The sequence below is a fragment of the Nyctibius grandis genome, chromosome 27 (assembly GCF_013368605.1).
Source record: "Nyctibius grandis isolate bNycGra1 chromosome 27, bNycGra1.pri, whole genome shotgun sequence".
In the NCBI taxonomy this organism is placed as follows: Eukaryota; Metazoa; Chordata; class Aves; order Nyctibiiformes; family Nyctibiidae; genus Nyctibius; species Nyctibius grandis.
Genome location: NC_090684.1, coordinates 647,123 through 658,331, shown reverse-complemented (window position 1 = coordinate 658,331; position 11,209 = coordinate 647,123). Strand labels below are relative to the sequence as shown.

The 11,209-nt window shown below is 42.7% G+C and overlaps 1 protein-coding gene across 1 annotated transcript; it reads left to right on the top strand.

Annotated features, from left to right (window-relative positions):
* The first annotated feature begins 280 nt into the window (after positions 1–280).
* CAPZA1 (capping actin protein of muscle Z-line subunit alpha 1) lies at positions 281–10,783 on the top strand. Its single transcript, XM_068419548.1, has 10 exons — positions 281–351; positions 4,971–5,034; positions 5,295–5,346; positions 6,185–6,248; positions 6,719–6,925; positions 7,341–7,420; positions 7,869–7,947; positions 8,439–8,510; positions 9,157–9,219; positions 9,762–10,783. Exons 1-10 carry the CDS (start codon positions 313–315, stop codon positions 9,900–9,902), a joined length of 861 nt encoding a protein of 286 aa, XP_068275649.1. The 5' UTR covers positions 281–312; the 3' UTR covers positions 9,903–10,783.
* The last annotated feature ends 426 nt before the right edge of the window (positions 10,784–11,209 follow it).

Below are 11,209 nucleotides of genomic sequence, written 5' to 3'. Positions count from 1 at the left end.
GGGGCCCGGTGGGCTCCGCCGGCGCGGGCAGCGCGCTCCCCCAGCCCGTCACCGCTCCCCCGCTAGCGGGGCGCGGCCCGAGCGTCACCCCACACCGCGGCCCAGGAGCCCCGAAGGCCGCCGCTGCAGCCCCACCGTCCCGGCCCTCCTCTCCCAGTCCCGGTCGGGCCCGCCCGACCCTACGATGGCCGCCGCGCGGCCTCTGCCCGCAGCCAACATGGCGCTGGCGGCGCTTCCGGCCCAGCCCGGCGGCGGCGCCCCGCCCGCCGCTCCCGGCGTGCTCTGCGCGGGGCCGGGCCCGGAGCTGCCAACATGGCCGACTTCGAGGAGCGGGTGTCGGATGAGGAGAAGGTAGGGACGGGGCCGCCCCTCCGCGGCCGGCCGGCACCGCTGCCGCCGCGGGAGGCCAGCGGGCGCGGGGCGGCGGGGAGGCTCACCCGGTGCCGGCGGCCCGGCCTGCCGCTGCCTCGGGGAGGGCGGGCCCCGAGACCGGCCGGGCCGGCGGTGCCCGGGTGGGAGGCCGGCCGCGGATCAGCGCTTGCTGACCAGCGCAGCGCTTTGCCTTTCGATTTCCTTAGTGCCTGCGTGCAGCTGAGGTGCCTCGGCGCGTCTTTGTGCATGAAAATATATTTTCTGCTCTTCCGCTTTCGCTTCCCAGGACAGCAAAGTTAGCGGCGTCTTCAGAAGGTGCTGTGCAACCTCCTCGGTCCCAAGGCACCTCCAGAGCCTGGCGTCACCTTTTGTGCTTGCCCCAGCTGCTGACAGTAACTTTGATGTAGATCCTACAAATTACACTGGGTGGGAGGGACCAAGCAGAAGCAAACAGCAATATTTATTTTAGGAAAGGGAGAAATGAACAGATTGTTCCTCTTGCGTAGGAATGTGGGGAAATTACAGCCTTACAAGCAGCGCTGAGTTTCATTTAACAAATGAAGAGATCATCTTTTCTGGCAGGTAACACTAGTTACCTACAAATGGTAGTTAAAAACATCCACCGTTACCCTTCCTTACATCATAAAAGTATTATGCTTATCTTTTTTGCTTTGTTTCTTAACATTCTGGAGTGGAGCATTAAGGCTCATAGATCTTCAGGGATCCTATGAATCTGGAGCCTGCTTTCATTTTTCCCTTAAACTACCAATTTCAGCTTCATTACAGTGACAGTCGTCATGAAACAAGCAGATCTTTAAAGGTGCAATTTGTCCTTCAGTATTTTAGATGACATGAGCATTGCTTGAAATAAGTATTCCAGAACAGAATTCACATTCTTTAGCACATTACTGAAATCTATCCAGTGGTGTAGAAAATATTTTACTCAATGTCTGAATTTCACTTGAACTGCTAAAATAGAGGTCATCATTGCATTTGATGTGAAAATTAAAACAAAACTGAAGCTTTATCATGTTGGAGGTTATAGTGGTACAGGTTTGAGAGTGAAGGAGGTGAAGTAAATTGCCCTTGGTAATCTAGCAAGTCCTTAACGAGCTGGAAGTAGAACTGGGGTCCCTGTTCGTAGGCTTACATCTAGGCTGGCTGTTTGGTCTGGGAATGAGAGTTAGTGTTGCAAGAACCTGGGGTCACTAGGCATTTTTTTCCTCCTCCCACTTTATTTGCCTGAAATCTGCAGTTCTTTCAAAGCACTTGTGGGGAAGACTTACCCTTTAAGAAGAGGCTCCTCAGAACTATGTGTGCCAAGTCCTTTATTTGGCGGAGCAGATGGGATTTTGCTTGAAATCGGAGCCTACGTTCTACTTCATGTCCCAGCTCAGGCAACCTAGATTCAATTTAAAGTAGCTCCATGCCTAGCACGGGTAGAAAAGGATAATCTTAAGCAAGGATCTGAAAAAGAAACGTGCAGCAGAAGTTTACTGTAGTATCCATTTTATAACCATTCAGATAGGTCTGGAGCTTCTTCACGTATTTCCTTTCTGCGTTTGCCAGTGCTTCAAAAATAAAGCAAAGAAACAAAAATATCAATAAAGCAACAAAACTAATTCATTCCACCACCCCCCCAGCCTCACTTCTTTACTCACTACAGGCATATTTTAGGTAAGCCAAGGGATTCGTTTTAGTTTAAGGTCTACTGCAATGATGTACCCTCTTGTCTACTTACGTTCATTCTGCTGCCATTTTGCCTGTGTAAACTGGCGGCTGAGCAGCTTCCTTCCCTCGCAGACACTTTCCCCATTTCAGAAGCAGGAAGTTCCTTTGCTGGCGACTCGCAGAGCTACCTGAAATGGCAGTGGTGGCCAGGAAGTAGGTCAGTTCGCAGAAAGTCTTATTTTTGTGCTTCTGCAAACGAACATCCTGCCACTGCACAGACACCGCTTTGAAACAGAACAACTCTACAAACCAGCAGCGATTCAAACGCTTGGCGTTTAGAATTAACTGCTCTGCGGCCTGTTTCCTGCACACCACTCCTGATTTCAATAGTTTGACTTAAATGATTTGTGTTTTATTGCTCCACAAGAGAGGTGGGGCTAGGGATACTTTGGAAAGTGAACACTTCCCACTTGCAGCATTTGCTTTGTTTATGGCTGGTTTTGTGATAACATTTGATTGAAATGCAGAGTCCTTTCTGTGTTGATTTAATTATGTTCATCCTTCCAAGTGGAAGAATTTGTGGAAGACTTTAAAAATCTCTCCTGTAATATATGGTTTTTTTCCACAAGGATCTGTTTATGAGACTCTGTTGATCTAAAAGTCAAGCTATTAAAACAGTGGTCCCTTTTATGAGGGTTCCACACACAGTACAATTCTGCAGCCACAACATTGTTGCATAAATTTGTAAGATAGTAAATTATATGGCTTTTTAGGGGCCTTATTTTTCCATATGTTGAAGCACCTTGTAAAAGGGAATCTGTTCATCTGGGGAGTTAATTTGCAGGATGTCTTCTAGTGCAATCCTCCCACTGAGAGGCATCACGGCATGAAGTGGTACATATCTGTGAGTGCTTCAGCACAGCGATACGCCTGCACTGGTGCTTACACTTGCTCTTTCTGAGAGCAGCACGTGGTGTCATTTCAGAAGTCTTGCAGCCATTTAGGGCTGGCTCTCAGCAAAGTCCACAGAGGATGTAAAGCAGCAGTGTCCCTCTTAGTTACTGCTAGATTATCTTCATCACCATCCAGGTTTCTGATAGTGAAATCTAACAAGATCATGGCAGCAATGTGCCCTAAGTACAGTTCTTTAAACAGTGAAAATTTTCAGACAACTACGTTTTTAGGATTGTTGTGTACGTACCAACCTTATCTAAAAAGTAGACAATTAGGAGCAAATGGTTAGACATTCTGTATTGTATCAATTACACAAGTTACAGGCTTTTTAGTTTTTCATTTATATTGCATAATTATTTAAGGCATAAAGAATGTACATATTTTGTTTAAATAGATGCTAATTTGGAAGATGATCTATTTTTGTCTGTAGCTCAATCCAGTTAAGGCAGAGTTGTCACTTGATACTGTTGGAATAAGGCAGTATAGCCTTTGTTTGGAAGGGTGTTTATTTCCTTTCACAGCTTGCTTTAAATCATTATGTGACAAACAATACAAATAACAATTTCTAATTAAAACAAGGAAGGCTGTTGAGAAAAGCAAGTTATTTCCAGCTCTGGCAATAATTCAGCTGAAGTAGGTGGATATATACAGAGTCCTTTGTTTTACTGCTCAAAATGAGAAGTAGAAAAAGTAATCAGAGTTGTAATGAGCACTGTTCTGCAGTCATCTTCAATAAATGTCTAGTTAAGCAAGAAAGGCTTATTGGAAGAAATGTGACATTTTTATTATTCTAAGGGAGAGGTTTAATTTTGTGACATTTCCTGTTTCAGGTCTTCCAAGATGATGCTATTCCCTTTGGTCCTCTAAAAACCGTAAAAGATGTGATTATGCAAACCATAAACTTACTAGTTTTAACAGAATCAGTATCTAGACCACCTAAAGTCTAACAATGCAAGATGTATATTGGATTTCAGAACACAGTGCAGTTTTATTACTTTTCAGAAGAGAATGGGTTTTTCTTTTCCAGCTTCAAAGTTCGCAGACATTCGGGTATTTTCCTTACCGTTGGCCTTTTCAGTTATTTATTGTATCACTCACAGTTCCACACGCTTTAGCTCTTCCACTGCTGTGACACCTCATGTCTGGACTACAGTACAGTTCCCAATAAAACACTGCTTCAAGATGAGAGGAGTAACGTGCCACAGAATGGCACAGGTGGTGTGTCTGCTGCTCGGGGTTAGAAGTCACCAGGGCTGTGTTAAAGGATCAAGGGAAAAAGAAAGAAAAAAAAAATCACCTGCTGAATGTGGATGGTTTCATTTGGAGGCTCTGTCTGACTTGCCAGGTTCATTCTGGCCCCTTCCATCACCTCCCCCATTCCTGTCAGTTCCCAGCTTTTTTACTTTTTATCTCCATACCCCTTCTGCACTCTGAGCACGTCAGTGGCTTTTCGAAGTCCCTGAGGCATAATTGACTCTGGAAGCAGTCCTGTGGCAGTTGTAATTGATTTACTGCTTCATTTCTAGAGGGATCCACCTCTCCTCTTTGACAGGCTGTTTGCTGTGAAGCAGTGGCTTCTCCTTCAGCCAGTCGTCAGCAACAGACAAGTTGCATCACAGGGAACCAGTTTCCTGCAATATGTCAGACACTCCTTAGCTATGTGATCGTGCTGTGGGTTACCATCTAGTCACAGTGGCACTTCCAGAGCAGTGGTTTCTTATTCTTTATATATCTTGTCATTTAAGTCTCCAATTACTAGCAAGGATCAGGAAAAAGCGTGGTTTAGGAATGTCACCAGGAGAGTGGCCAGCCAGGATTCATATTCTTTAACTAGGTTAGTACTACACAGGTTGAACAGTTCACATTTTTACAGGTGCCCATGTGAAGTTTGCACTTCTTCCTGAGTACACTTGGAATTCTTCTGCTTGGTTGTCTTTTGTCTTCAGTTTAATTACTTTTCTGCTTCATTGTAGGTGCGTATAGCTGCAAAATTCATCACACATGCACCCCCTGGAGAATTTAATGAAGTATTCAATGGTAAGTAAATAAAGAAGAACGATCGGTGCTGTTTGCTTCACATTTCATCTCTTATAAGAGTCTAAGGCTGTGCCACAATATACTGCTTTTAAGGTTAAGAAGAGGTGAGGGAAAAGCATGCTATCATTCTGTGACTACATATGCTTAACGGAATGATTTAATCATTTAATGTTTGCAGTTGTATACTTGAAATTGAAATGCATAAAGAGAAACATTTGATCAAAAAATCCAATAACCTCCCTGAACTCTCTCTTCTCCAGATGTCCGGTTATTGCTTAACAATGACAATCTTCTCAGGGAAGGAGCAGCACAGTAAGTACTAATATTTCACACACAAGTCAAATTACCATCAGAGATGCATATGTTTTCTTACACCCATCATTCTGCGACAAAGCCAGCCATTTGTTGTATTGAGAGCAATCGTCGGTAATTCCTTATCCCCCCCAACAAAACACACAATGAAAGGTGTGGATGATTCTTTTTAAAAGCCCTAAATTGGAATTTGTGCTGTAGAGGCCCTGTAAAGCTGACTGGAAGGCACTCTGCCAAAAAGGTTAACTCTGCAGCAGCAGGAATATCTGATCTTGTTGAAGCATGAGTTATAAAGCAAGCAGAGCCTGAAATACTGAGTAATCCTTAGCCAAAATTTAGAAGAACTGCCCTCAAAAAACTTTCAGTATATCTTATTTACTTGCATAGGCTCCTCAGAACGTGCTTAAAGATTATGCATACAAGCTTTTTGATGCTAAGATTTTACTTCAAGCAAGGTGACATGTCAGTCAGCAGGTCTTATATGAGAAAATTGTTGTCACTATTAGTCTACTCATTTGTGTACCTTGCTGCTGTCTAAATTGTAGCTGGGGTGTTCCTGGTTTGCCCTGGCTTGCTCATATTCCCCCAGGCTGCCTGATGTTCTACTTTTGAACTCTGTACTTTCCTAGTCATCACTGAATAAACCTGGCTTTAGACCTGGGTTTTTATAGCTATTGTCAATAAAAGGTATTGAAAAATCCTTTAAGAGTGCTTGTGTATGTTATTTTCCAAATTAAATTGAAATTTTCTGTAATATAAATCACACCATGTACTTATTCTTCAGTCAAAATAAATGTACATGTACAGCTAAAGTCCATGTTCTTTTAATTCTTAACAGTGCATTTGCACAGTATAACATGGATCAGTTCACTCCGGTGAAGATAGAAGGGTATGATGATCAGGTAAGAGAAAACTTTTTACACTTGAGGTTTGCATTACTACACTGTGCAAAAACAATAAATATGTTGTTTCATCAAGATCTTCACTAGTTTCGTTCTACTCGCAAGTTACCACCTCTCCTCCTTCCCCCACACACCATTATATTACCAAACTTTTGTCCTTACAGAAGGAGCATAGGTGAAATGTTCTCTTAAAGGATTGTCTGATACTACCTAGTAACTCTAATTAATTGTTCCTTAAGTAAAGCTCCATGCTGAAGTCACTGAAATTCTACTGAGAGTATGAATGATTACTGTTTATTTAGAGCTCACTTACAACTTATGTTGCTACCTGCTTACAGTTCCTACTGACAATTGGTAGTAGATTCTTAATAGTATTTTTTTTTCATTTTCTGCATTTTTAATCCATTCCCAGTTACCCTAAAAACATTGTATTGGTTATGAGTATATCTTAATTTCAACTTCTTTTACAGGTCTTAATCACAGAACATGGTGATCTGGGCAATGGCAGATTTTTAGACCCAAGAAACAAACTTTCTTTTAAGTTTGATCATTTAAGGAAAGAAGCAAGTGACCCCCAGCCTGAGGACACGGAATCAGCTTTAAAACAATGGAGAGATGCCTGTGACAGCGCATTGAGAGCTTATGTGAAAGACCATTACCCCAATGGCTTCTGTACTGTTGAGTATCCACTTGTTTCACTGAAAGTTCATTGCTCCATGTCAGTCAGTCCCTTGAGGGGACTTTGTGCCAGGCAGTGCTGTTTGAATTCCCCATCCTCACTAGCCTTTTTGCTAACTTTGGAATAGCGAGTTCCAAAGAGGGTACAAATATCTTGGCATGCACACGGTGGTAAAGATGTATTAGACCTTATTTTTCATAGTCACGACTGCCAAGCACCTTAACACCTGCAGTTAATAAAAACGAGCCATTATTTGCATACACGTGCAAGTGGAGGTGTTGGACAATGTAATTAGTGGTACATGTTCCCAGTGAGATACCACAATAGCAAGCCTCCACAATGCTGCCAAGAACAGAAATTAAGAATGGCTTTCCTCAGCTCCTGGGCCTTTTTAACTCTTTTTCTAAATACAGGTTTATGGTAAATCTATAGATGGGCAGCAGACAATTATTGCCTGTATTGAGAGCCACCAGTTCCAGCCCAAAAACTTCTGGTAAGACTATTTCAACATAGTGTATTTTCTTCCTTTACTGATCCTCAAACAGACCCATCCTCTATGTCTTCTGACACAGTCTGAAGGGCAAGTAGCCTTGGGCTTCCTGAGAAGTTCTGCTTCTCATTCTGTAGTCTCTTTTCCTTGCAGCCCCCTTGGCACTTCCCTAAAGCTGTCAGTGTGGCTCAATGACCTGTGCAGAGAGGAGGGCATTAACAGAGCTACATAGATACCCCCTTGCATGTTCCTCAGCACACTACACTGGAGCTAGGCGGTACTGAAGCTGCATTGTATTCAGCTGTTCTTCAGAAATTTATTTCAATGCCATGTAAGGCACTGTAATATGGGCCATAACACAACAGCAGAAACCACTTCCTCTTGTTCATTTGGTTCTTTTTGTTGTTAGAGCTTTTTGGAAATAGAGTTTTCATGCTGTGATTGTTTTTAGGAACGGTCGTTGGAGATCAGAATGGAAGTTTACCATCACACCACCAACAGCTCAAGTGGCTGCAGTGCTCAAGATCCAGGTGAGTTACTTTTTCTTGCAATAATAGAGAAGCACAATGCAGCTTCTCCCTACAGTAGTGCATTCAACTCAGAATGAGATGCTGAAATACAGCCAAAATGTCCTTCTCAAGTCAAGATGCTATTAAACTATGCAATTCAAGAAATTAATTAAGACTAGTGTTTCAGACATCATCTACAGTCTGGCCTGTGGTTTATTCTATAACATTACCCTATATGCCTCCAAGTCTGCTTCACTTTTTAGGGCTAAAACCTATACCGTGAATTCTTTTATAATTGCTCTTATTTCAACTCTAGGCGTTTACTGCATTAACATAATCTTGAACAGTCTTGACAAAGAATGAACCCTTTTAGAAAGTCCATCCTGCTTTTAGTCTCCACGTAAGCAGAGAAGACTGGCACAGCAATGCTTTGTGCCATTCTGGTAGCGTTTGGGGGCTCTAGGGATTATAAAATGAGTGTTAATGATAACCTGCAATTTGTCTTTGTTCAGGTTCACTATTACGAAGATGGCAACGTTCAGCTGGTTAGTCATAAGGATATCCAGGACTCTGTACAGGTTTCAGTAAGTATGCTAAAAGATCTTTTTTTATAATAAAGTACCTATTTTATTCCTTAAACATCTCATGAAGCATACACTTCTATGACTACATTCTCTTGACTTTAAGGTAATATAATTTTAGGGTGACTAATCAGTGTAATTGGAGTGTTCAGAGTCACATGGGAAACTCGGATTCTCAATTGCTTAAAGTTAGACTGTATTGGAAAGTACAGTCTCTCTTGGAAAACTTATCTTACGAGTTGCAGTTAAAGGGGGCAGAGTGTGCTTTTCTGTCCACGTGCAGGGGAAAGGAACAGTAAGAGCAGTGTGCTAAGGGAAGATAAGTCCTGTAGTACAGCAGAGGGAGCAACAGTCACAGGATCCCTGATCTGTTCCATGGAGGTCTGCCTCCCTTTTGCTCACTAGGGTGCAGTCCTGTTTCTGTTTGGAGCACAAGCGCTAGCCAGTAGATTCCCCTGTCCTGAACCTCACCCAGACATCCTTAGTGAGGGAAAGGAACCCAGCTACAAATGTGAGGCAAAAGCTGCTGATGTTACCCACTTCATCTGTCAATCATCTATCTTCGGCCTGTCATTTGATAAGAAATCTATCGCATAGCTTTTGTAAGTTGCCCTTAAACATACAAAATATTTATTTTTCTCCTTTGTAGAGTGATGTCCAGACAGCTAAGGAATTCATTAAGATAATAGAAAATGCAGAAAATGAGTACCAGGTAAGATCAGTGGTGGTTAAATACGATGGAATCTTATCAGTCTCCATTTACAGTTAATGGAAACATGGACAATTCACCTCTAATTCTGTTTCTGGCCAAGTCTGGTGTTGACTGTAAGAATTACTTAGAAAAGGGCAGTCGTATTTTTTAAAGAATGTAGTTGTAAAGCTACACATAATCAATAATCAAGTTTCCTAGAGTTACAAATGGTGCCCAGAACAAGCACGGAAGGGCAGCGGGTGAGTGTAAATGTTTTCCTCTGTGACAGTTAAAAATACTGAAGAGGAGAGGTGTGTGACAGCTTTTTACGTTGTAAGGAGGCTCAACACAGAAAGTCAGTGGCCCATCTAAGGAGACACTGCTACATTCACAGGGGAGTTTAATAGAAACCCTTTCACTTGCACACACACTGGTGACTGCATTATTAATTTAGTTAATAGCGTGCCTTCGCATTGTAGAAAGGGTTTTGTGGCTTTAACACCGAGTCATGCTTTTTCAGAGTATCTTATTACTGCCTTAACTGAATCCCCTTGCCATTGCAGACAGCAATCAGTGAAAACTACCAGACTATGTCAGACACCACTTTCAAAGCCTTACGCCGGCAGCTGCCCGTCACCCGCACCAAGATCGACTGGAACAAAATCCTCAGCTACAAGATCGGCAAAGAAATGCAGAATGCTTAATGCAGAAATAAGGAGAGTTATGAAATGTTTGTGTGCAAAAAACAAATGTGGTCCTATGCCAAGTAGATGGTTTCTAAACCAGTGCAGCGTTTTTCTAGGGCTTTCAAAGTTGACAGGTTTTCTAGCCTCAGAGAGAACTGTGGAACAAATAGCGTTGTCTTTGTGTTTTGTGTTTCCTGCCGCATAAACTTCCTGTTGTGACTGCATTTACTGATAGGCCATTTTAATTAAGCCACGTTCATGGTTCAGAAGTATAGTTGTTTTCAGTCACTGTACTGGTTGGAAAACTTCCTAGCTGGAAAAGCCCTACTATAAATACAGCTGGGGGTGCAGAGCATTCCCTCACCCGTATACAGCACTCCAGGTACTCCAGCAGTTTGTCAGATCTGCCAACAGCTCAAGGCGCTATGCTGCAAGATACAATAAATGCGAAAGCAAGTCCCACGTATCCTTATTACTGACCTCCACAAAGCAAAAAGCCTGCAGGCTCAGATTTTACTGTATAAAATGAGTTTACAAGATCCTTTACAGAAATCCCTGCACAGCCAGCTCTTCCAGGGAAATAGGTCTGTTTGGTTTTTTGTTTTTTAATCTGAAGATTTGAGCCATGTTCCCTAAAAGTGAACATTTTTACTCTCCCCTCCCTCATGTACGTACGGTTATCAGACATCTGCATTTTTACAGAACTACAGGTTCCTGTGTTGAATCACTGCTGACCCATGTAGGCTGGATGGTGATTAAGAATGCAAATGTCTACATAATAATAGGTATGTTGTGCTTTAATGCTTTGTGGCAGGTTCATAGAATTTGTATCACAGGTGTATGGATGGATAGTGTACAAAATAAATAAACTTGCACCAAAGTGAGAGAAAAAAACCTTTCCATTTTGTGTCAGTTGTGGCCAGTTTCTTGTCATACTTAAAGGGGTTTTTGGAATTCATCTCTTCATTGCTCTCTCAGTGCTTGCTCTATGTTACTTTGTTTTTCTGTAAAATCAAAAGGCAGTCCCACCCATTTCTCTCCAGGGGAGGTTGGAGGGGCATGTGTGTGCCTTTCTCAGTCAGAGCTCAGAACATGGAGTCCCTGCAAAACTAAGCCCCTTTGGTGAGCTCGCTTTGCTTTGCGCCTGGTTATCACTGGGCCTTCCTGCAGGTTGTGGTTTATAAACTGGCTCGTGTCTTCCTATTTTTAAATACAGAGAAGGGGGTTGGGAAGATAGGGGTGGGACTGCCCGTGCATTACATTTTGCACAGTGATACCACAAAATATGTGTCTATCCTTTGTGAGAAGTTTTGTCTAAATAAGAT

Bases quoted from the DNA above. Each gene is read 5' to 3' on its own strand.
- CAPZA1 (XM_068419548.1), top strand. From the start codon at position 313: ATGGCCGACTTCGAGGAGCGGGTGTCGGATGAGGAGAAG. The intron at 5,347-6,184 runs GTAAGTACTAAT...AATTCTTAACAG, and splicing joins CTCAGGGAAGGAGCAGCACA to TGCATTTGCACAGTATAACA. The intron at 7,948-8,438 runs GTGAGTTACTTT...GTCTTTGTTCAG, and splicing joins CTGCAGTGCTCAAGATCCAG to GTTCACTATTACGAAGATGG.